The 27,320-nt window shown below is 44.4% G+C and overlaps 1 protein-coding gene across 1 annotated transcript in view; it reads left to right on the top strand.

Annotated features, from left to right (window-relative positions):
- The window catches only part of CPO (carboxypeptidase O), a 476,286-nt gene that overhangs the window by 375,611 nt on the left and 73,355 nt on the right, over nt 1-27,320 (top strand). Inside the window, exon 7 of the mRNA XM_078683635.1 lies at nt 14,969-15,059. Within this exon, the coding sequence (XP_078539761.1) occupies nt 14,969-15,059 (91 nt within the window). The remainder of the gene's footprint in view (nt 1-14,968; nt 15,060-27,320) is intronic.

Here is a 27,320-nt window from a genome sequence, read left to right as displayed (position 1 = left end):
TCAGGAAAAAACGTTTTATAAAATTCCAAGGGAATCTGGACCGGACCTACCGCTTTCCCTGGTGCCAATGCATTTATAGCATTACCTGCTTCCTCCATAGTGCATTAGGGATGCCAAACACATAACTGGTTTCCAATTAGATTTATGACAGCAAATATAGAAGGAGGATTGTAAAAGTGCACACTAAATTGATAGAATAACACCAAAATCATTCACAGTCACTTCCCCCAGATATGTTACATGAGTGAAGGATGCAGTCCAAAAATGTATGGCTGTTGTCATTCCTGTCATTCCTGTCGCAATTCAATTATTCATGGAGAGTTTGAAATCAGATAAATAAAATGAATGTCGTCTCCAGTAGCTTGCAGCCAAAAATTCCAAAGTTAGATCCACACAAGTCCACCAAAAAACAGCCCCATCTCAAGAAATTGGATGGACGAAGAATCCAGAATTGGGATGACCGGGCGTGTGACATACAGTGTAGTATCAATTGTGCCCACCCACCCATTTGTTGAAAGGCAGTGGAACATACTGACAGGAACTAAGCATGTGTGTGTGCCATGCTGGCATGGAGTTTAGAGCGCCTTCATCAACTTTCCCATGGCACAGAATTCACCAAGGGTATACAGCCATTAACTGGTCAGCACTACCAATGGCACCAGCATCTGACAGTGGCTGAACTGGGCTTTGGTTCCTTTCTCCATCGCCAATTTAAAACATGTAGTAACAATGCAAGAGGCACCTTAACGGTTTATTCATCAAATAGGAGCACTAACAACTGACAGATCAGAGCTCAACTTTCATAGAATCTTCATAACAATAATAGAGAGCAGCTGATCGGGCTCCTTGAACCTTCCGTGCCGTATTGTGATGTGCTGGGATGGTACTCTTAAGACACGGAAGACACGGAAGTCATCAGCTTCACAAGACTTCCTTTTGAGCAGATGGAGTGGCCCTGAGTATGGCACAGACAGCACAGGTGTGGGCCTGGCCTGAGTCGTGTGTGGAGTACAGTGAGCACGGACACATTGAGGAGTTCCACAGAGAAACCTGTGGATGCCGTAGTGCCTGTGAGCCTGCGGCGGTGGGTCCCTATATTGGAACTATGTGTTGGGGAGTTTCTGCTTCGAGATGATGTTGGTTTCGTGTCGTAAGTCATTGAGTAGCAAGCAACCTGTAGTCCCTGTAATTTCTGAATATCTGAATAATATATGTATGGAGAATGTTCTTTCCCCCTTCTTTCTTTTCCTAAATTTTCCTACCCTTTCTCTTGTGGAGGAGAGGGGGCGGTTGGCAACAGCATATTTCATGTTTTATCATTTGCATGTTGGATGGTGTGTAGTGGGAAGGCGGGGCTGTAGGGACCAGAGGTGTGGGAGTTGGGGCGGCACTGAAGGGGCGTTCCCTTGCAGCCGCTAAAGGGTACTGATCTTTAGCAAAGCGTGTAGTTGTGTTACTTGTATTCTTGGTTTGATAGGCATACAGGATAATGTGTATGGGGCGGGAGCCACAGGTTCACGCATTGCCTAGCAACTGGCCTGACAAGTCTGAGTTACTGTCCATGGCGAGGGGAAATTAGGGTGAGATGAAGTTTGGTTTATTACATTGTTTAAAGGGATGAATGGCTGCTCATGTGCTTGGATGGTAGAATATGTGGGGTGGACGAGTTTGGTCGAAAGCCTAAACTCCGTGTTGATGGTACGTAGTGCGACATTTAAATTAAATTCCTCACATGGAATGTCAGGGGAACAGCACAGATGAAGAAATGACAGTGTACGTGTAACTCAAACAATATTACGTTTCTGTGGCCTCGCTTAAAGGTAATATCAGGGACTTTATGCTCAGCGCGAGTGTGATTGCGCTTTCAGCATAATTCTTGGCGCGATTTTAAAAACATCCTGTTTTGTCATTTTATTTTAATTATTTTTACTTTTCCCCTGTTTTTAGCCTGCCCATTCCGCATACGCGCATCATAATAGTTTATTTCACCGCTCTTTAAGCGGGTCCCCTCCCTTGCACTACCGTAATCCGATTCAGCGGCCTTATTGGGGGAAGAACGGGATGCCTGGAGGCGCCATCTTTGTATGCACTCTAGTGGCCAGCAGGACACTTGAGAGCTGTATTGAGGGAAGAGGTGTGGCGCCGCGGCCAGGGCGACTGACTCCGGAATCTGGGGATCACGGTTCGATCCCCGGCACCGACGGCAGATTAGCCCAGCACCATGTGACTCTGGGCAATAGCTTGCTTAATCTTCCCGACGGCCCCCAGCGCCTAGAGACCCTAACGGGTGATTGTGCGCTTTACAAAATGTGGATATATATATATATATATATTTAAGGTGGGCAAGATCAGTGTTAGCACTCGCTTAAAGGTAATATCAGGGACTTTATGCTCAGCGTGAGTGTGATTGCGCTTTCAGCATAATTCTTGGCGCGATTTTAAAAACATCCTGTTTTGTCATTTTATTTTAATTATTTTGACTTTTCCCCTGTTTTTAGCCTGCCCATTCCGCATACGCGCATTATATTAGTTTATTTCACCGCTCTTTAAGCGTGTCCCCTCCCTTGCACTACCGAATCCGATTCAGCGGCCTTATTGGGGGAAGAACGGGACGCCTGGAGGCGCCATCTTTGTATGCGCTCTAGTGGCCAGCAGGACACTCGAGAGCTGTATATAAGATGGCCTCGCTAGCGCGCAGCGGTAGCGCGCAGTGGGTGCGCCGGTCGCACGTCGGAGTCACGCCTGAGTCCAGCCCGTCTGCGCCCGTCCGCGCTTGGACGGGCCCAGGGGCTGGACCCTCTGGATTAATTTCCGTCTCGGATGCTACTCCCACTTATGTCTACACATACACCGGTGAAGAACTCCAACTATTGAGGCAAGTTCCTCGCGCAGACTGCATTCAGTGTGTCCTACCAGCACACAATTTTATGTGCTCGGGCTGTGCTTTCTCTATGGGGAAAATGTCAAGGTGCAAAGGAATGTCTCGTACTCAAGCACGCGGTAGGCTGAGGAAAAATAAAATTGCAATGGCTCGCCCCCCCATTGAAGTTTTGGAACATCAACTGCAGGTCCCTCCCTAAGCATAAGTTTAATATCCATGACTTCCTTGTCGACGAGAATCCGGATGCTGTCTTTTTAACTGAGACCTGGCTCCATGAGAGCTCTGGGCCAGATATTGCAGCTGCTATCCCGAATGACTACGTAATAATGAGAAAGGACAGAGACACTGGTAAAGGGGGGGTATAGCTATAATTTTTAAATCAATGTACACTTGCCAACTTGAAGCTTTCCCTCTCCGTGGATGTGAAGCCGCCCTTTTTAAGCTTACGATCAATGCTCAATTTACCTTGTCGGGCATCTTGATATATCGCCCTCCAGGCAATGCTAATCTCCGGGTGTCTTCCCTGGTGGAAGCACTAGCCCCTCTGATGCTGAGGGTGGCTAATTTCACTATTCTTGGTGATTTGAATCTTCATCTTGAAGACTCGTCCTGCACTATAAGTCAACACCTTCTATCGGACCTTGAAGTCTTTGATCTTTTACTGTGTAATTCCGGACCTACTCACTCCGCGGGTCATCTGTTGGATCCAATTCTTTCAAATCTTCAATATGATTGCTCACAGGGAGCTCGCCCTCTGGAGTGGTCAGATCATTATGCTGTCTTTTTGTCTTTGCCACCTAACAAGATCAAGGTCAGGAGCAGTAAGGGCAAAGGCGAGCAGATACGTCGCTGGGGTAGACTTGATGCCATTAAGTTTAATCGGCATCTTTTAGGGTCTCTTCCAGAGGCCGATCTGCCCATATCAGAGCTAAATGAGGTGGTATCTAAATGGTTGAGCAATGCAGTAGACACCATGCTCCCTTTGACATCTAAGTGTTCCATGTCACATCGTCAGCCTGTACCTTGGTTCTCAGAGGAGTTGAAGCTTCTTTGAGCCAACTGCAAGGCACTTGAAAGGAGATAGAGGCGTAATTACTCCGTCTCGCGGAAAGTGGCCTATAAGGAAGCTCTTAGAGGTTACCATAAGCAGTGCAAAAGTGCGAGAGCTGCCTATAACACGAATACGGTAACGCAAGCGCAAAATTGTCCTCGAGTTCGGTTTTCCGTTGTCAGGAAATTAACAGGAGCTGATACTACTCCAATTCCCCCTTCCTTGGATGAGGCTCAATGTCAGTTGCTGGCGGAGTTTTTAATTTCAAAGGTTGAGCGCATCTATGATTCACTGAGTTCTACTCCTTTGGCAGAGAACTCCCAGACTGGATTCTCGTTGTTGCCTGAAATTCCCGTCACCTCAGTGAAGCTCACGGAATGGCAACTGTTTGATGATGCCTCCTTCCTTTCTTGCTTGAATAGTGTGAAATCAGGGTCTCCCCGCGATCCTTTACCTGCCAAAATCCTGAAGACGTTAGATCCTAACTTATATCAGGTATTTACAAAACTGTTAAATGCCTCTTTAAAGGAATCTCATGTACCCCAGGCATGGAAACATGCAATGGTGGTGCCCCTTCTAAAAAAGGCTGGTGCGGATGTTTCTAATCCTTCTATCTTCAGGCCCATATCCCTGTTGCCCATCTTTTCGAAAATCCTGGAAAGGCACGTCAACACTCAACTGAACCATCTGGAGGAGAGTTCTGGTTTTCTACACTCATCCCAGTCCGGCTTCCGAGCTCACTACTCCAAAGAGACAGCACTTCTCGGAGTTACGGAGAGTCTACGACACGGTATAGATCAAGGTGAAACATCGGCACTCATCCTGCTGGATTTGAGTGCCGCGTTCGATACCGTGTCCCATTCCATCCTTTTGAGATCTCTCCGTTCCCTGGGAGTGGCAGGCCCGGCTTTAGCCTGGATTGCCTCCTTTCTTAGTGGGCGTACCTTCCAAGTTTTCTCGGCCAAAGCTACATCTACAATCTGCTCATTGGCTTATGGTGTTCCCCAGGGGTCTATGCTCAGCCCCTTACTGTTTAATATCTATGTAAGACCCCTAGCCACCATTGTGGAGGAAGCAGGGGCTGACGCTATTGTCCTACGCCGATGACACCCAAATTGTCTTCTCTCTGTCAGGCAGAGATGAGAACAGCCCCTCTGCTCTAAAGCTCGGCCTGGTACGCGTGGCAGAGTGGATGCAGAAGAACTGTCTGAAATTAAACGGGGAGAAGACAGAGGTGGTGATATTGGGCAAGAATAAAAATCTATAGGGCCCCCAACATTGGCCTAGTGATATGGGACCACTTCCACAACCAGCCACAGTGGTTCGCAACCTTGGTTTCCTTGTTGACGACAAGTTATCTATGAGGCAGCAGGCTACAAATGTTGCTGCAATCTGCTTTTCCACCTTAAGATGGCTCCAGAAAATTTTGTGGATGCTGCCCCTATCCACTCAGAGAACTGTTGTCCAGGAATTGGTTGTTTCCCACCTGGACTACGGTAATGTTCTCTATTTGGGAGCTGATGCTGCAACCATTAAGATTCTTCAGGTAGTCCACAATGCGGCTGCCCGCCTGCTTCGGAAGGTTCCTCGGAGAACTTCAGCATCTTCTGCTCTGCGTGACTTACACTGGCTTAAAATCTCAAGCTGGATTAAATTTAAAGCCTTATGTTATCTGTTCAAGATTAGGCAGGGCACAGCCCCTAAATACCTACAGAACTTAGTTCAACCATACAGGACTCATCGAACCCTTAGATCTTCTGGGAATGGAGACTTTACTATCCCAAGATTCAAACTTGCCAGAATGGGTGGGCGGTCTTTCGCTCATCTAGGTCCCAAGCTCTGGAACGCTTTACCAGTTGCTCTAAAATTGGAGAATAACTTGCTGCGGTTCCGGAAGGGACTTAAGACCTTGCTTTTTGAGTTATCTGCCCATTGTCCTGGTCTGCTTGATATTACCTGATACTTCTTTCTTCTTGAGTCTATCCCTAGCGCCGGGAAACCCATTGCGGGTAGCTGTTGCGCGTTACAAGTTAAATAAATAAATGCATGTATGGGGAGATTGTGTTCTAAGCTTACGCAAAAGGTGGAGGGGACAGTTATATGCAACATCGTACTCTGGACATGCGCCGGGTGTTATGACCTGGGTGGTTCCTGTTATGCCTTTTCAACGTTTGGGACATGTACTGGACCCAGAGGGGCATTTCGTCATTCTGTTTGGAGTCTTAGTTGGGTGAGACATGTGCTTCTTGAATGTATATGTTCCCAACACTGACTGTTCTTGCCTCTTCAGCAGTGGGGCGATTGCTGCTGCCCCCTATCTGACAACCGAAATGATACTGGTGAGTGATCGCAATTATGTGCTTGATGGGATGCTTAATCAGAAGCCCCCCCCAGGGAGAACACAAAACCACACATGACCTGACAACTGAGGGAAATTATGCAAAACCTCAGTTTTCTTCATGTGTGGAGGGAAAGACACCCCATGTCCAGGCAGTTTTCCTGCTATACCCTGGCAACAGGGAAATATAGTCAGTTGGACTATTGCTATGTGACCCATGGATTGGCCCAACTAGGGAGGTTTCCTATTTGGTGTGTTATATATCTGACCATTCCCCACTCCTGGTGTGGATGTATGACGGTACCACGCGTACTTTTACAACGCGTACCGTTACAACGCTACTTTTACCACGCAAGTCGTTACAACGACTTGCGTGGAGGGACGCTGGATAGTAAATTTTTTAATTTACTATTTCAACTCCAGTCCCCGTGGACTCTAGGGAAAGGAGTTGGATAGTAAATTAAACTATTTACTATCCTGGAGCGCCCCCCAGCGCAAGTCGTGGTAACGACTTGCGAGGTAAAAGTAGCGTGGTAACGGTACCGCGTTGTAAAAAATGCGTGGTTACCGTTGTATACCTCCTGGTGTGCCTGGTGAGGGGCCGCACATGCACGCTGAGGAGCTGACAGACTCGCCATTTGTGGCTACACTGCAGGTGCTCAGAGGGGTCTGTCTAAAAACCACGTATGGTGTGTGGCAGCAGAAGGTCTGTGACCTGGCCAGTTGCAAATCTTGACGCTTAACACAGGGTTGGGAGGGTGTTCCCCTCCCAACCCTGGAGACTTGCGGAATGGTGATGTACTCATAGTACATGAAGACTGGCATAGGGTGGAAAAACATACTTATACGGCATACCAAAGGAGACCACATGTGGAGGGGAACAGGGCAGGTGCACTGCTGTCTCAAGTCTGGTGAGACAGCAGGAGTTTCGGGAACCAATATTGCCTTTGCAGGATAGTACTAGCAAATTAGTTAAACCCCAGGCAGCCGTAAATGTGGTGTTCAGGGTTCTCCTGGAGGGGGAGTTTGTGGAACACCACAGGGGGGTTGGACCAAATAGCAATGGGGCGGCGATCCTGGCAGATTCAAGCATTCCCATGTTGGGAGTGGAGGAGACGGAGACCCTTGAAAAGGACATAACAAAGGAAAACGTCCTTGCTTTGCTGCAGCTCCAGAAATCTGTGGAAACACTGGGGGGAGAGGGGGCGATGGCCTACTAGCTCAATTCTATCATAGGTTTGCCTTGTGGTGGTTGATAGACTTCTGGAGGTGTACCAGGAGGCACTCCAGGGTGGATGTCTTCCACACACCATGCGTGAGGCCCTTGTGGTACTGGTACTGATGTCAGACAAGGATCAGGTGGAGGTGACGTCCTCACTACTGAATGTAGATGTAAAAATACTGAGTAGGAAGTAGTCTGTCCCGCTGCTTCCATATTTCCCGACCCTGATACATGAAGATCAATGTGGCTTCATTCCACAGAGAAGCAGAGAGTTCCATGTTATCCATACCCTGAGCCTACGTGAGGGTTCATACACATTGGCATTCCTAGATATCAAACAAGTGTTCGATTCAGTAACATCGGGGTACCTATGGGATGTACTGGAAAAGGTGGGTATTGGACCCAAGTAGATGTCGTGGATTAGGCTACTCAACCCTGGGCCATAAGCGAGGGTCCGGATGGACAGTCTGGTGTCTGCGAGCTTCCAACTATGTTGTGGTACAAGGTAGGGCTGTCCTTTGTTGCCCCTGTTGTTCGCATTGACAGTAGAGCCTTTGGCAACACTGCTGCATCGTAGACTCAAGCCCATGGAGATCAGGATGGGGGAAACTACACATGTTGGTAGTAGGCACCTAGACACTTAGCTTGCCACTTGCCTCAACTTACTGCTTGTTCCAGACTGATCCAGTGACACCGGTGCTGCATGGGTTTTCCCTGCTGGGGATTTCCTGACCAGGTTTTCCCACTCACCGTTCTTCCCACCAACAGAGGCCCCCCCACCCCAGTACCTACTTAATGCAGGCTGCTGCACAACCACATCAATAGTAACCTGGACACCTAACTTGCCACTTGCCTGTGGCCTCCAGCTCCTGCTAGTTCCAGACTGATACGGGCAGCTGCGCTGTCACTGAGTTTACTCGCTGGAGTTTTCCCGACTGGGTTTTCCCACTCACCGTTCTTCCCGCCAACAGAAGCCCTGCCTATCTCTGGACCTGCTTAATGCAGGCCGGAGAACGACCGAACCACTGGTGCACCAAAGACAATCCTGTCTGTGCCTGTATACGGCGGGACCGCATCCAGTGCCACACCCCAGGGCCTCCCGCTGCCCGAAGATAGACTATCACCGAGCGCTACACCCTCAACCCCAGAAGGTTTAACAAACACTGCCACGGCACCAACCCACGCTACATGGTAGGACCTTTCACCTACACCCACTAAAATTTCACCTGCCACTGCACACATACCAGCCCACCAACCAGCCCCACCCGAACACACAACAGACACCACCTGAACAAAAACACCAACTTGCATACGCCCTTAACATATGCTCACTATGCAAGCAATCCACTAAATTTTGGGACCTCATTGCCACCCTTGTACCTGATGTACCTGGTTCAACCCCACATCCGCCCCAGACATTGCCACAACAATTCCCGATGGATATAAAACCACTCACCAGGACCGCAACAACAAGCCAGGAGGAGGAACAGCCATCATCCAAAAAGAGCCTATACAGTATACCACCACCACCACCATACAACATCTCAACTTCAAGCACCACATGAACGACAAGGTAACAATCAGAGGCACCCTCGCATACCAACCCCCAAACCTGCACTCCAGCTTCTGCAGGACCATCGCAGACTTCATTGTGCCCCTAGCCTTAGACTCCAAGGACTACATCTTCCTCGGTGATCTAACTTTCCACATCGATGACTCCAATGACAAAAACATTGCACAACTCCTCAACAGAATGAGCAGCCTCAGATTGACCCAGATCATCCACAACCCTACACACACCGCAGAATACATGCTGGACCCAATTTTCACCCTCAGCAACTGCGTCAAATGCAGCCATGTCACTAAACTCACATGAACCGATCACTCCATCATCCACTTCATCATCTCTAGACCCCACACCGCCACCCCCAAGATGACCAGCGCACCCCACCGGAGGTGGAATAAAATTTCCGAGACTTGCTGGGCGAACGCCTTCAACACCTCCAACCCTGCGCCCACCACCAACTTCAAACAGGGAGTGAAAAACTTAAACCACCTGGATCACCAATTGCGCAGACAGCATCGTCAACATCAAGAGCAACATCCAGAGAAGATCCTTTAAAAGGCCAGCTGGTATACCCGAGAACTCAGAATAGCAAACAAAACAGTAAACAGTTGGAGAGCAGATGGAACACCAGCAAGGACACCTCCAACACAGCAGTCTTCAAGACCTCCCTCATCTCTACCACCGTCTGCTGAGCAGAGCAAAGAAGACAGCCATTGCCACACGTATCAACTCCAGCGCCAACAACACCAAGGCACTTTTTAACATTGTTAAGGAATTCTCCAACCCGGCTGCCAGCGAGAACAACATCACACCATTACAGGAGCTGTGCGACAACCTTTGTCACTTTTTCCACAATAAGATTGCACCCATATACAAAAACTTCGAACCCCAACTCACACCTATTGATTTTCTCCCACAAATACGCCACCACCGTAACAGACACAAACAACAAGCTGACCACATGGAACATCCTTTCCACCCAGGACAATACCTCCAGCAAGAAGTCCATTCACTCGGGAGCTCCCACAGAACCATGTCCGCAGCAAATCTTCAAACTCGGAAACCAAAGGATCGGCCAGGAACTCACCACCCTACTCAACACCTCTATCACCACTGCAACATTTCCCGACGCCTGGAAACACACCGAAGTCAGACCACTACTCCGCCAATCGCAGCAAATTTCCTGTTCCCATTCCCAGTGAACATACTGGAAAAGATCAACAACAAACTCATTACACAGCTGGAGCAGAACGAGCTACTCAACACCTCAAAATCTGGCCTCCGCAGCAATCACAGCACCAAAACTGCCCTGATCGCAGCCACCTGAACCCTCCTGGCCCGAGGAGAAACAGCAGCCTTGATCCTCCTTGAACTCTCTGCAACCTTTGACACTGTATCCCACCACACACTGATCGAAAGACTCCACCACATCGGCATCCAAGGGGATGCGCTCAGATGGATCACCTCCTGCCTCACTGCAAGAACCCAGAGGATCCACCTGCTACCTCTAATACTTCTCCTCTGAACATGAGGAGATCACATGTGGTGTCCCCCAAGGCTTATCCCTAACTCCCACACTCTTCAAAGCATATATGACCCCACTGGGCAACATCGTCAGATCCTATGGCCTCAACATAATTTCCTATGCAGATGAAACCCAACTCATCCTCTCACTCACTGACTACCCCACCACCACCAGATCCAACTTCTACAGATGCATGACAAAAGTCGCTGACTGGATGAAGAACAACCACCTGCAGCTGAACACAGACAAGACAGAAGTACTAATTTAAGGCAACAGCAGCAATACCTGGAATGACCCCTGGTGGCCATAAGACCTAGCACCCACTCCCTCCAACCACGCCAGAAACCTCGGACTCATCATTAACAACAAGCTCACCATGAAATCACAGATCAACGTCGTCTCCTCTGCCTACTTCCTCACTCTGCGTATACTAAGTAAGATCTTCAAGTGGCTACCCCTACAACCGAGATGCACCATGACACAAGCCATCATCAACAGATTACTGGACTATGGTAATGACATGTAAGTAGGAATCACCACACACCTTCTACAGAGACTTCAGCTAGACTCATGCTCGGCCTTCCCAGATAAACCCACTCACACCCCACCTCAGAAAACTGCACTGGCTCCCCGTACAGAAGAGATACTAATTCAAGCTGCTGACCCACGCACATAAGGCTCTACACAACCACATCCTGAACTTCCACGGACCATCGAGAAGACTATGATCTGCCTCCCTTTCATTTGCCCATATTCATTGCTTCTGCCAAATCATATGTGGAGGATTCGTTTTCTCCCACATCACAGCAAATACCTGGAACAGTCTCCCCAAGCACCTCTGCCCATCACCTCACTTCTGGTATTCCGAATGCCTTCAAGACCTGGGTGCTCGAATAAGCCTCCGGGGCCAGCAAGCACCTGGATACCCTATTGGGTGATAAGCCAAACTTTATAAATCCTGATTGATATGCAGATGAGGCCCTTGTGTACTTGGGTAACCCCGAGGATTCATCTCTGATTCTGTTGGATGCTCTGAAGGCCCTCGAGGAGATGTCGGAGCTGCATGTGAGCCCTCATAAGTCCCACTTGTTGCCATTAGGTGGCCAGTCTACAGTGAACCCTGGTATGCTCTCACTGGTTGGACTGTGGTGGAGTTCCAAAAATATACAATATCTAGGTATCAGGATTGCCTATGGGAAACAGCACTTCTTGGATCTTAATATAGGTAGAGTATTAAAGGGCATACGTGTGTCAGTGGGGTTCTGGAGAGACCTTCCTCTCACTCACTGATGGGCAGGGTTTCACTGGTTAAGATGGTGGTACTGCTGCGGTGTTTATATATTCTGCAGGGCACACCATTTGAAAACCCCAGGAAATACGTCAAGGAGTTGGACAGTTTGTCCTTAGACCTCATGTGGGTCTCTGAATGGAAGCAAATAGGTCTGACCATGCTGAGGCAGACATGTGAGCTGCGAGGCATTGAACTTTCCAGTTTAGAACTTTATTACTTTGCGGCCCGCCTTCAATATGCGATCCATTGTCTCAACGAGGATGACAACTGGGAGAAGAGGCTTTTGAAAGGCACGCACGGAGACTGCACGCTTCGGGAGCTAATCATGTGTGGTGCACAGGTTCCAGTGACGAGACCGTTTCTGATATGACAGGTGAGCCACATATGGGAACAGGTAGTTACAAGAGTGCTCCAACGTGAGCGATATGCCGATCTGGACATTGAAGCCATTTGCAGCCATAACGGAGGTGATGTCTCTGCAGAAATGGTGGGATGGTGGTTGCCACGTCCTGGGAGATCTATATCTCGGTGGACAGTTTATCACGCATGAAGATGTGATTGACTCATTTGCATTAGGTACATGACAATACCTGCATTATGCCAAAATATCAGCTACAACCCGTGGTATTTGGCCCTGTTTTCCTTACAAATCATTACCCTCACAGATGCTGACCAGACTATTGGACATGTCCGTAGGTCGCAGGTTAATATTGCAGCTATATCGGGCACTTTGGAAGGATTTGCTGAAGATTGTCTCTGGGGTACATGGCAAGTGGAAGGGGGTTATAGGTGAGGTCATCTCTGCAAGACTCGGAAAAGTGCATACGGGGCGTGAACTGGAAGTTCAAATGCACACTTTAAACTTAGGCGTACCTTTCACCCAAGATCTTACACACCATCTACCCCAATCAGTCTAGCGGACGCCCATGATTTGGCACCCCAGAAGCGGATTTCGGACATTTGTTGTGGAATTGCTTCCTAAAATGTCTTACTGGGGAGACATCGTGTGTAGTTTAAATAGGGCAATGGGATGGAAGGTCCTGTGTAACCCACGGGAGGTACTGCTGGGCCTGGTTTCTGCCCAGTCGAAGGAGAAACTTAGTCGCAAATTCCTGATGGTGGGTTTGGTACTGGCTAAACTGCGGATTGCTATCAAATGGATGGGTGCACACCCCCTGGATACACTGAGTGGCTAAGGGATGTGCTTGAATGGGAAGTGGCCGAGGAAGTCAGAATGCAGCATGTGAGATGTGAGGAGCACTTGGAGGATGACTTGAGAGCATGGAGGCAGATGCTGATGGACCTCTGAGATGATGAGGCGGCCACCAGTGGGTCCGGAAATGTGTCATGAACGAAAATACAATACTTAAACACTACATTCCCCCACCCCTAAATGAGGCTGGTGGAGGGATCAACTTCAAGTGGTGTGGACAGGGAAGTTGGTGATTTTTGTCAAAATTCCCTTGTCCACACCAAACAGAATTGTTCCCTAAATCTTGTAACAGTCATTCACAAGCAACAGTAAATTCAAAGATTGCATGTGAAGAATTGTCTCACAAAGACGGAATTAAGGCATATTGTGGACTCCAAACAAGTGCTTTTTTTACTTTGCTTCTGTTCCCTTCTTTTGTAACCGAGAGAGGGATCAAAATCTTGCACAATAAAGCTGTGAATGAGGGTCTTCTGGCTGATACGGTTTGTTAAGTATATCTCCTGCTTCATCATGATACCATGTCTTGCATTGTGCTCCACAGTTATTCAGAGGTCGTAGGATGTGTTACTATTACCTACAATGAACAATAACACTTCTGTATACTTTGTCCTTCCTCAGAACAAAATCTGAGTTCAGTGTGCCTGGTCTTAAGGACTGAACTCTGCAACCATATTTCCAAAGTACACTGGTTGATTTGATGCATCATGATACACTTCTTAAGACTGTCATGTAACATCGTTGCATAGTAATTCTTGGCTTCCAGTTATTTTTCCTGCATTCTATGTACTCATAAGGGTCCTTGTTCCAGATATACCACAAAAAGAATCCTACTCTGGGGACAACAAATTTGAATTAGCCTGCCTGGGTCTTGGGAGATGATCCCTTGTTCCCTAAATAGCAGTCCTCCTCTGTTCAAAAATTGTCATACAGTTTTCTCTAATAACACAGGATAAACAGTAACATATGTTCTTGGCCGCATAACTTAGCTACCTCTCATCAATATTGTATAAATGATGTTCTAGCCATAGAAACAGGTTGATTTAGAGCCTTGAACATTCACTGCGCCATTACTTGAAATAACCTTCCTTTAGCTCTGCAATCCCAAAGAGATCACCTTAAATTTAGAAAAAAACGAAAAACATGCGTTTTCATGTGGGTGAAATAATTACATTTGCCATGGTGGAGTACTTTACTCCCACCATGGTGAGGATATTTCGAGGAACTACGTCACGGCGGTACCTCAAAATGCTTTGTAAGTTTGAAAGATGGAGCTGTCCGTCAAACACACATTTTTTTTCAAAAAGAAAATTCCAAAGTGGGATTTTCATTTTGCAAATTTAAAAAACACAGTTGACCCCCTTGCCATGGCAGCATTCTCCTATGTCTTGAGGTTTATTTAAAAGTCTTCACAGCCCCTTATCCCTATGTTATTCATGGCAGTGACAGGCAGTGAAAACTTGTCATGTGTCCGTCCACTCTAAATCTGTTAGACAGGGATATGGTGGAACTCAGACGTACATTATTCATATGGGCCAGCCGAGGTGTGTGTGTGTAGGCTGCGGAGATGGAGTAGTTTCCGCTGTCTACTCACTGAAGGTCTGCCTATCTCTAAATAGAAGTGGGCGGACCTTCAGGTTGGCGGGAAGGGCACTCCGTCACCATTGCAACAGAGTAGCTTTTCGGCCAACATATGAATCAGACTCTTAGTGTCCGCTTTCAAGTTTCCTGCATTAAATGAACTGTGCCCAGAGACTCTTTTAGAACGTGTGTTTTATAAATAAATAAATAAACAATAAAAATAAAAAAATGTAAGCATTGTGCAGTTAATTCTTGGGAGCACAAGCCATCCTGAAAGTCACTGTTTGCATTTTCTTTCTTAGGACCGGCTGTGGAGAAAATCAACAGCACCACAACACAAGGGAAGATGCTATGGGACAGACCTGAATCGCAACTTTGATGTCATGTGGGGCAGTATGTCGGAATCATAAAATATTCAAGAAAACAAAATGTCTTCCCTGTGAATGGGTTTGATTGTGAGAATATTGAGGACAAAAATATCGACCTACCGACATATTATGTGTTCTAAATAGCGAGTACCACGATATTGTGAAGGTAAGTATAAGAAAGTATAGATTTACTATTCTAAACTCCTTGACTAACAATAACAAATATATACTTACCTTCAGGATAATGTGGTACTCGATATTTTGGCCACATATTTCCTCAGGTCGATTTTAAGCTATCAGTATTCTGGTAGAATATCCTATAGGTGAGCCTTGCAGCAATTACTTTAGATAAATTCAAGTTTTGTGCAACTACAGCAAACTATTTCATTCTGCTTATTATTTCAGAGCACTCCTATACATGATGATTAAATGGTATTATATATAATGACTTTGATGTTTTCAGTCTCCAAGTCTAGAAGTGATCTGGAGGGAACTACATATATTTTTAACTTCAGCGCTCAATGATATGCGACTATCAGTGCCTTTAGTCTGCGATCCTATGCCAAATTTGATTTGTACACAAAAGGAACTTCCAAAGGTAATAATTTGTGGAAATGATGACAACATTTTTTAACGGGACATTGGGCAGGTCTATTTATTTCTACCATATTTTAGAGTTGTTCAGGCACTGTATTTTCATAGCCTTCTGCTTTGTGTATATATTATATGTTCTCAGACTCCAGAGGGGATGCTGGGTTGCACTCTCTAGAAATTTTATGTTATTCCAGATTCACCACATTGACCTATTTATTTCCTAAACCGAGGCATTGTTGTTAAACAATTCATTGTGTTTTTAGATACAGGGTACTCCGTCAGGTTGGTACTCGGATTTGGTGGTCTCCTTAATCAGGTCTATGCCTACTACTAGTTAGAAGTGGAATGATCAGTCCTTTGTTCCAGTAACCACTTCGTTTTAATATCTGAATGTATAATTTTCTTCACATGGCATGTTGTATGTTACAGTCTTACCTCAGCACAATGGTTACACACTTGGTCCTTCTAAATCCTCACTTCTCAGGAGAGCTATGATTTTTGGTGGTGAGGGAGATTCTGTAAGGCCTATCAATCGGTATGGCTCATCAACAATTACTTGTACAAATAAGTGGACTATTGTTTTCACCATTATTTACCTTTCTGCTCCATTGTGTACCCACATTCATGTTAATAATCTCATAATGAGCCATCTTTTTCGGATCCAAGGACAAGGCTGAATTTTAAATATCTCAACGCTATCCTGACCTATAATGGTAGAGTATGCAAACGCATTTGGTGGAAACGTTGTGGAAGATTTTTTCCTCTAGCAGAGAATATAGGTTACTGCTATCAATAACACTTCATCTAATTGATTTGCGTGCCCTTTATGACTGAACAACTCCAGTTCCTGTTTAGTGGATCCTATGCTGCGAAACCATTCTCCAAACCAAATTGTGATCGTAGTTACTGGCCTCCTCCTGACTAAAAACATTGATCTCACCCATGAAATTTTGCTATATATAGACCCAGATGTCTGAGCATCCTTGTGAACCACTGAAAAGTTAAGGGGGTGTGGTTTGCGGAGGGGATTGCATACCACATCAGTATGATGTAATATAATTTTTCCCATTGATCTCTTTAAACTTATTTCGCCTATAACTATCACCTCCACAAAACATCACAGAAATATAGTACCCGAATGATATGCTTAATTGTAGCTCATGAACAGTTGGTAGCTGATAACAAAGGCTAACCATCTCTCCCACATCCCTCTTAGTCTCGTGTCTGACCTCAGAAGAAAAACATGATGCTAGGTGCACAGTTCCATTCTTCTACTCCTGCCTGAAACAGCTGATAGAGCGTGCAGGTCACCTGACTATAAATTTACCAAATACCAAATACTCACCTAGGCCCATATTCAAATTAACCACAATTTCTTAGATCAGGTGACCTGGGCACTAACTACCAGATATTTGTACTTCCTAGGTCCTATACCCTTGACTTACACTCCTGGTCAGGGGTATCTGTGAACCTATGGGATCAGGGATTCTAGCATAATAAGTATGGTAGCAAGACAACAAAATGCACTCATATAATAACCACAGACTCGAGAAGTTTTGAAAACCTTTATCTAAACTTCATCAAAAGTCATGAGCCAAAGATTAACAACAAGCAAACTATCAATAATCAGAATCACAAACAGCATATAACTATGCAAAAGATATATCATGCCAACCATCTAGAATTCTAAAGGGAAGGTAAGAACAAGGAACATACTGAAATGAACTTATGGAAATCCGACTTACAATGATATTTTCTAGAGGACGGGAAAAATAAGGGACATGCTATAAGTCACAGTTTAATCGATTTCAAGAGGGTGGGTAAAAAGAGGGAACACCAATTGTAATGATGAAACTAAATTGACCATGTAGCTATAGGGAAGGTAAGAAAATGGAAGATGCTAATAATTCAGAATAACCACTTCAGCTTCTTTAAAGGGAGGGTAAAGAAAAGGAACATCTATACATTCATGGATAGCATTTAACATCCAACTCTAATGAGGGGGGAAAATGGAACATGCTAATAACGGCAAAATGTATGATTTTATTAATTGTCACGAGGGAAGGGTAAGAAAAAGGAACATATGCAAATAAGGTTTTAGCAAAATTCAGGGAGGGTAAGAAAAGGACGCAAATGATACTATTTTTTACCCACACATATTTATATTTACCTAGGAAGGAGTGAAGACCAACCCTGGCCATGGGTCAGTTAAGGACAGAAACCCCGAAAGTTGCAAACGCCAGTAGGCCAGCAAGTGCAAGTCTGAAACAGGACAGGAAAGCCAGATTTGGATCAGAACCGGACCACCGAAAGTTGAGACCAGCACCCGCAGTTCAGTTGCAACACCTGTGCTACTCCCTCTCTGCAGCTATCAGTCAAAACCTCGATTGGGTTATCGAATACCCCAGCAAAGTGCTTCGCCAGCACTTCAGGTCCCAGAACCCCGATTGGGTCAGCGAGTCTTCTGACAGAGTGCTTCGCAGCACCTATGTTCTCGATCAGCTATTGAGTGCGTTGGGTCAGTGACAAGTCAGCTATTCGGACAAGTCGGACAAATTCTCTAGCTAAACCTATTCTAGTTATACTGTTTTCCAGGTCAGTGTACCACCCCCCAAATGTTGCAAGTGTAAGGATCCCCAATTTCGATTGGACAAGAGAGGAGGAGAGGTCGACACACCACCTAAATATTTGATACTTCAGCATTGAATATTAATTTTTATATTCACGGCCGTCAATTTTACTTTCACATGCCTTCTGTATTTTCCCTAACAATGGTCACTTTAATAATAAATACATTGTAATTCAACAGGTACTCTCTGGATTCTCCAGGCAAGGGCAGCTTCTCAGGCGCATCTTGGCTGTGACTGTCTTGGCTGGGTTTCAATGTCAAATGACTTCAGCCCCCCTCTTGTAGAGTGCCGTGTGCAGAAGGATTTTCAAAATGGAGTATTCCCGTCCCTCAGGCCGAATGATTACGATACATGAAAAGTAAAAGGAAACAGTTTTAGAACACAGAATAAATGATTTCACTGTATACCATGAACTTCTACTCTATACCCATTACCTTATCTTTATCTAAAGCATTACAATTAGGCAAAATGAACAGCTTGGCGCAAGCAGCAATGCAAGCTTCTTGCATGTGAGAACATAAAGCAGCCATCTTAATTCTAGTGCACAGATGCAAACAGTTTCCCACCAAGACAACGAATACATCATGTCACATGGGTATGACTGACGGATGCGCAGTCCAAATTCCCGCGTAGCAGCGGCCATTTTAGATGCAAGCGTATTAGTGTTAGTAAACACATAAGCAAGCTTCTCTCGGACACCCAGTATATACGGGAAAATGTAAATTTAGTAGGACAAACATGTTGGTTACTTATTAATACTGTTATTCGAGGTTCTCGAATACGAGCAAGTCGCTTTATATGCGAATCCTTGCTCCATCAATCCCCTCTTTGATGATATTTTATATCATCACAAATTAATTAAACAGATGCCAATATCACCCATCTCAATCTCTTCAAACTTTCTGTTTTGTTTCTTTTCATTATTGCCATGAGAATTTTTCATCCTCTTATATATTTTGCTATTCATCTCCTCTAGTTCGAGTTCATCAATGTTTCTTTTTACTCCTCGCTTGTGCATGGAGTAACTTTTCCTGTGTTTTTGACATTTACAACAAATTATTATAGTCAAGACTAGTAGGCCTATTTCCCCTATTGGCATCAGTATTTTACCTACAATACTTCTACCTACATTAGAAATCCAACTACCTACAGCGGAGAGATCATCAGTGAGTCTCCTCCAGGCACTGTCAACCTCCAGTGGTTTGAGCTCTTTTTCCAAATTAGTAATATTTCTCACATACCTTTTGACTTCAACACTTTTGTCTGGTATGTAAGTGCAACAATGTTGCGCTTTCAACATTCTGCAGACTCCGCCCTCTTTTGCCAATAACGTGTCAAGAGTAAGTCGATTTTGTAAAACCACTTATCTGATCGCAACCAATTCGGTTTTGACCATCAGGAACCCTCCAGCAGTGTCAGTTGATAACCGATCCACTACTGTTGAAAATTTGCGAATTCTGTGTATATTCAGAGCCACTCACACTGTAGGTATCAATGCACTAAAAATATCACCTACTATTTCACCAACACTTTCTCTTTTTGTACATACTAATTCATTAGTTTTTTCATTGCTTCCAGTGATTTTACCCACATGGTATATCTTTGGGAAGACAATTACCAAAATAATAGCTCCCATACCAGTGATCTGGTAGTTTGAAATATGCCTTGTTCCCGCATATATAATAAATTCCGGGGAACACAGGTTCTGATCCGTCTTTAAAACCCCAACCCCCAATTACCTTGTAATTGTGTTCGCATTCACTGGAACCAATGAATATATTGTTATAATAACTGTTTTTTTCTCTGTGAAGACAAAGTTTCCCCTTCTTTTCAAAATCCAGCAACGTAGCAGCATTAGCCCCACCATTTGAGGTGCTCCCTATGCTTTCAGCCCATTTAGAAATTTTCTGATTCTTGTCATTTGCTTTCTTTTGGAAACTCTCTCTTCTTTCCTCTACCATGTTCAAAAATATTTTCTCTTTTTCCTGTAATAAACATGTTAAGTTATTCTTGTGTGCGTCATCTATATTTATTTTACCTACTGTTAGAAAATATTCACTCATGTAACGTGCCACATCTCTAGTGGTATGTACAGGGTTTAGGTTTCTATGTACAGGGATTTCAGAAACTATCACATCTAAGTTAGAATAGTAATACTGTAAAGGTCCTCTTTTGTAAAATAAGCTAGCTAAAACACTGCATGAAATTCCATAGGTTAGTGGCAGATGGTGGTATGTCACACCCTCAGCTACCGAGGTAGGCAGCTTCATACAGACGTTAGCAGTCCTCTATTTTCATTGCTTCTACATAGTGTACTAACAAGTTTGCAAATACATTTAAATGAGTTCTATTTTTGATTCTATTATAATGCAGTCCTTCCTCATCTGGTGCTTCTAAGTCTTCCTTTGTTTGTCTAAGGCTAAGTGCTCTCTCTTGTGTATCTACTATTTGTGGTGTATCTCTAGTTTGTAGCTCTTCAGTGTCTTTTGGCAATTGACTACTAGGGTACAGGTTTGTGTCTTTACTCATCATGTAAGGAATAGCTATTGTTAGTCCTATCCAAAGTATAAGTACTATTGCTACACTACATAAACATATTCTACAACATGTCTTTAAACAACTTCGGTTCGGTCTTCCATTAACAGAAGGATCATCCATTTTTGACTCAAAGGAGATTCAACCCCTCTTTGTAACTTTACACAGCCTTTTTACCCTGTGTGGATTTCAGGTCGGTCTCACTTCTTCGTCAGTCTGGTCAGTAATCAATTCTTTATCACTTCCGTCACTTATTTCCAGGTTTTCAAAGTCTTCCAACACAAGATAAGTCCATTCAGGGCTTTGATATTTATTATTCAGTCTTTTTATTCCGGACTCCTTCTTCTGGTTTGTATCACAGGTGGGTCAGCTTGACTTGAGATTTCATTCACCTGCTCAGGTTCTTCGTTGATTGTCTTTAGTCGCAGTCTCAGTCTTTTGACAAATCTAGGCAACCTGTCTCCTTTTCTAAGTCTTTTAACTGGCACTGTGTCTTGGCCCTCTTCGAATGCTCTTTTATTTTCATTCAGTTGTAGCACATTTGTTTCAAGATCGTCTTCTGTTTTTCTCCCTAACTGACTAGGTCCAGGTCTTATTTCAGCTTCTTCTGCCTGGTCACTAAACTGGCCTTGTTCAGGTATATGCTGGATTTGGCTTTGGTTTGTTTCGTCTTCTTCTTCCTGAACACAATTGTCTATTCCTGTCTGGTCCTGTTCAAGCTCTTTGAACTTTTGATTTTCTTCCGCTTGAACCTCCGCCCTAATTTCTATCTGGCCCTCCTCAGGCTCAGGAGTTCTCGGAGGAGTGTCGATTACCTGCTCTTTCCCTATCTGCTCCTCCTCAGTATCAGTTTTGATTTGGATTTTGATGATCTGAGTATCTCCCTCTACACCTGTCTCGCCCTCACTATCCCACTGTCTATCTAAATAGGTTTGTCTTCTTGTTCTCACAGGGTCTACAGTCAGGTCGATTACTGGGACCCAATCATCTTGACTGGTGCTCGGTTGTTGCTCTTCAGCTACTTCTGGATCAATTTCTCAAGACCCTTCAGCTGCACAACTTTCAGCCTCAGTTTCATCAGGCTCAGTCACTTTCTTCGTGTGACTGGCATGGATCCAGTGTGGCACTCCTGCACATTTCACAGCTGTGGTGGTAACCAGAATTACTTGTCGTGGTTTACCCCACCTTGGTGCAAGGCAAGTTTTTTGAGTATGTTTGTTTATCACTACCCAATCGCCTGGGTTCAGGTCATGTGCTGGAGTTGCTGGTCTGGCGACAGCGTCTTCCCCAACCTGGTGAGAGATAGAACGCACTTGGTCAGCCAGTTCTTTGCAGTATTCTAGTACTAAATCATCAGATATGCTTATCAGTTTGTATCCTGGCACCAATGCTTGCCGCATTGCTCTTCCCATCAGTATCTCATGGGGACTCAAGCCTGTGTTTCGGTCTGGAATACTTCTAAGTCCCATCAGAACAAGGGGCAAAGCATCTGGCCATTCCATTTGAATTGACTCACACATTTTTCCCAATCTTGATTTGATAGTGCCATTCAATTGTTCCACCACTCCAGAAGCCTCTGGGCGATATGCACAGTGCAGTTTTTGCGTAATTTTGAATGCTTCGCAAATTTGATTTATTATTTCACTATGGAAATGTTTTCCTCTATCTGATTCAATTGTAACTGAAAACCGTAACGAGGTATAAGTTCCCTAAGTAACAATTTAGCTACAGTGATGCTATGATTCCTGCGTGTGGGGTAGGCTTCCACCCATTTTGAAAACAGGCAGACAATAACAAGTATGTACTTCATTCCTCGACGAGGGGGTAACTGAATGAAATCAAGTTGTAATCGTATAAAAGGGCCCTCTGCCTTTCCAATTTTTCCTGGCAACACTACTGTTTTCTTTCCTGGGTTAAATTGTTGACAAATTAAACACCTCTGGCAGAGTGCCTCTGCTATGTTTCTGAATTTCGAGTTAAACCATGCCTGTCTAAATATGCGTATCATAGCATCTCTTCCCAAATGTGTCTCTCCGTGAATCAACCTCGCCAACCTAGCCATAGGAGCAAGCAGACAGTCTGGTAACACAGGCATTCCATCAAGGTAAACAACGACACCATCTTCAACCCTTCTCTGACAACCAAATTTCCTCCAATTTTCTTTTTCTTTTGGCTCTGTGCGTCCTGCAAGTCTCTCACTTTTTCCCATGTGTTTACTTCTTCTATCATCATAAGTTGGCAGCTGTTTATGTTCACCTCAACCTTTTTATTAACAGCCATTTTGTATTTTTCACATTGTTGGGCTAACTGGTCAGCATATCGATTACCAGCTGTCACTTTGTCGTTGCCAGATTTATGAACAGCGCACTTGACCACAGCCAATTCTTTTGGTAACTGGATTGCTTCCAGTAAATCTTGTACATATTTTCCATTTCTGATGGGAGTACCCGAAGAAGTCAGAAACCCCCTTTGCATCCATAATTGGCCAAAGTCATGCACAACCCCGTAACCATACTGGCTGTCAGTATATATGGTTACTTTCCAGTTCTTTCCAAATTTACAGGCTCTTGCCAATGCAACCAATTCAGCTACCTGTGCAGACTTGACTCCAGGTAAATAGGATGCTTCGACTGGACCTCCCAAAGTACACACCGCATAAGCAGCGCTTAGGCCTCCTTCCTCATGTCTTCTACAAACAGCTCATATTCTGCATTAGTTAAGGGCTCTTCTCTTATGTCTGGTCGTGGTTTTGTACTATATTCAGTCAGATCAATGCAATCATGTTCAACTTCTCCCTTTACTTCTGCTGTGAGTGAATTTGGTAGCAGTGTTGCTGGATTCAAGATATTACATCTAGCAATGGTTACGTTTCCTGCACCTACAAGGATTCTCTCGTACTTAGTCAGCCGACTAGGTGTGAGATACTGGGTTTTTGTTCTTGTCAGCACAATTACAACTGCATGTGGAACATACACAGTTACAGGATGTCCCATAAGGATGGATTCACTCTGCCCAAGACTCATACATGTTGCAGCTACTGCTTTCAGACATCCGGGTAATGCAGCTGCCACTGGGTCCAATGTGGAAGAAAAATATGCCACCGGACGTCTCACTAAGCCATGAATTTGGGTCAGGACTGAAAGTGCACAATTGTCTTGTGTGTCACAAAACAGTGCAAACTCTTTTGAATAGTCAGGCATTCCTAATGCAGGAGCTGTACACAGACATTCTCGTAATTTTACAAAAGCAGTCATGCTTTCGTCATCCCACTCCACTGGGTCCTTAGCTCCTTTCTTTGTCATCTTTATCAATGGTGTTGCTAGGACTGCAAATCCCACAATCCACTGCTTGCAGTATCCTACGACTCCAAGAAACATTCTGATTTCTTTCTGGGTGTTGGGCAGCTAAATGTTTTGAATTATTCTAATTCTCTCTGTGGTAACTTTTCTGACACCCCTTTCTAGCTGATGCCCCAGATATTTTACTGATGAAGTACAGAACTGTAATTTCTCTGGTGACACTTTATGTCCTCCTTCACCTAAATGGTTCAGTAATGCAATGGTGTCAACAACACAGTCTTTCCAGCTTTTAGACGTCACCAAGAGGTCGTCTATGTATTGCACCAGGACTGACTTTCCGGGCAATATCAGATATTCAAGGCATTTTTTCAGAATTTGATTAAAAATCGAGGGACTCTCTGTGTATCCCTGAGGAACACGATTCCAGACGTAGACATGACTGTCGAATTCAAACGAGAAAAGAAATTTGCTGTCTGGATGTAATGGAATCGAGAAAAATGCATGACTCAGGTCAATGACAGTAAACCATCCAGCATTCCACGGTATTTGATATAAAATTACTGCAGGATTTGGCACCACTGGACAGCAAGGAACAACAATTTTATTAACCTTGCAGAGGTCTTGTACGACCCTGTACTTACCACTCGGTTTCTGTATGCCAATTATGGAGAGTTACAAGGACTGCTCAACACTTCTTGCAAAATGCCTGCTTCAAGCAAACGTTTTATTTCTACTGCAACCCCTGCTTTTACTTCTGCACTCATTTTATACTGTCGAGTATTTGGGTAAACTGCATCTTCTTTTATTGCTATTTTTATTGGGTCAACATTTGCCATTAATCCTACGTCTTTTCCAGTAAAATCCCATACCTCTGGTTTTACTGCCTATTGGCGTTCTTCTGGTAGGTCTTGTATTGTCAGCCTTTTAATTTCTGTCTCCTGTTTTGCTAACATTAATTTATACATTCCGTCTTCATCTGGGGTTTGAATTTCAACGCCATTTGGAGTGCAAAAGATGGTACAATTCATTTTGCACAACAAATCTCGTCCTAACAAGTTCACAGGACTTGAATCACATACAACAAATCTATGCATTTCTTTAAAATTACCTATTCTGACTTCCATAGGTTCTGTAACTGGGGTACTAATCTGTTTATTAGAAACACCCACTAATTAGATTGCTTCTCCCGAGAGAGGTAGGTTTGGAACGTCCACTGTTCTCACAGTAGAACGGGTAGCACCAGTGTCCAACAGAAAGGTGACATCATTTCCTTCAACCTATCCTTCAATGTATGGCCCTGACTGGTCCACCGGCAAGGAGGCGCCAAGCACGCACTCCTCGTCCTCTACCCCTCAGGCACCGTCAGTAAGGTTTGTCACAGAGGAATGTGTCATTCAATAGAAATTGTGAAGTTGCTGAATCTTTTCTCTCCCTTCCTTCCCAATTTGTGTGTCTACACTCTGTTGTGCTCTGCTCCTATAATTTGGCATAGGTGCATGAGGCAAATGATTCTGTTTTACCTGCTGCTGCGTCTTCCGTGGCACCTCATTCTGCGTCTGTGGATTTAAATCATTAATTTGCACATTACCACTCTGCACAGCCTTACACTAGTCCTTCCAGTGCCCCAATTTTCCGCACCCGTGGCAGGGGAACTTCTTCTTTGCCTCTTCTCTACTCATTTTCCCCCTCGGCTTCCCCCCATTTCCGGTTCCCTGATTCTGGTTACTAGTCATTTTGTTTAACTGCTGTTCTTGTTGCTCTGCTAATTTTACCTGAGCCTACATGACTTTTTCTTTCAACTCTTTTCGTTTATTTTCTAGCTCATCTTCACAGTACTTAGCATATTTAAGGCCTTAGTCAATTGGTTTAGCCTGGCAACAAATTTTATTGTCTGTGATCCACTGTGAAATCTCAGGCCTTAACCCGAACACAAATCGATAGATGAAATGGGTCATGTCTTTCATTTCGATATTGTCCAGTCCACTGTACTGCTTGAACACCTGCAACAGACGTTTATAGTATGTATGTACAGTTTCATCTTGGTTCTGAGTGATTCTATCTATCCTAGTCCAGTCAGTCTCCTTGGCAGGCACCTTTCCTTTTAGGTACAGCATCACCTGATTATATTTTTTCATTACTTCCTCGGAAGGTGCCCCTGTCTTTGGGTCTCTGGGGTATTCTTCAGTAGGCCAATCAACAGCAATTGTACATTCTGTCCACAAATCCATGGGAAATACAATGTCAAAAAATCCGTCTAGATCTTTCAGAAGACATTTCGAAACTTTCACGAATCGTTCGACCTGCCTGTACCACTCTACAGGTTTTTCGCGCAGTTTTGGGAAATCATTTGTAAATTATACAATATCTTGTCGGGACCATGGCACATGTACATAACCTCCACCTGGTACTTCTCGCATAGGACATAATTTTTCCACCTTTTCTGCTTCTTTTAAGACATATTCTGAAGTCATTTGTCTTGATCAAACCTCTTCCTTTTTCTTTGCCCACCTGGCTTTCCATTTTTCTAATTCTCCCCATTTTTGTAACAGGTTTAGTAGTTCTCTTATCTGCACTTTTCTTCCTGACACATTCATGTTTTCTAAATCTTTGTCAGAGAATTCTGCTCGGTATGGCTTTTGCAATACTTTAGATTTACCAATGTCAATTCCCATGCTGTTTGCAGTGTCCATTAATTTTTCATGAAACACCTTTATGTTCCGGGTAATGCTTTTGCAAATGAATAACAATTCTTCGTCACTAAAAGTGTTTAACCTGTCCAATCCCACATTCCCAGCCATTAGTTCCTCTAATTCACTTCTTAATTTGTAAATGTCCAATGGTTTCGGCTGGGTTTTTGGCTTCTCTATTTCTCGTGACCATCTGTCTAATTCTTCAGTTGCACTTCTCGTACCTGAGGATGTCTCCATCTGTACTTCTCTCAAATTTAATGGAGTATCTCTTGTAATCGAACTACTTTCTGGTTCTCTTATTGGTAAGTCCATTAAGGAGATTATGGACTCACATTCACTTGCCTGGTCGTCTATTATTAGGGGCTCCTTTCTTTGCTGAACTACTGGTGTAGTTAGAACGGGAGTTTTGGAACTGGTCTGTTTGTCGCCATATAATGGGACCACCGGGCCAATAGTTACCGGAATTGTTAGGGCTTCAGAACTCGTATTTGATTGGTAAATTTTCTGAATCAGCTCACTTCTCTGTTTATTTAAGGCT

Source organism: Lissotriton helveticus, chromosome 3_1, assembly GCF_964261635.1.
Source record: "Lissotriton helveticus chromosome 3_1, aLisHel1.1, whole genome shotgun sequence".
In the NCBI taxonomy this organism is placed as follows: Eukaryota; Metazoa; Chordata; class Amphibia; order Caudata; family Salamandridae; genus Lissotriton; species Lissotriton helveticus.
Note: the sequence above shows the minus strand (reverse complement) of the source record. Positions and strands in the feature narration are given on the sequence as shown.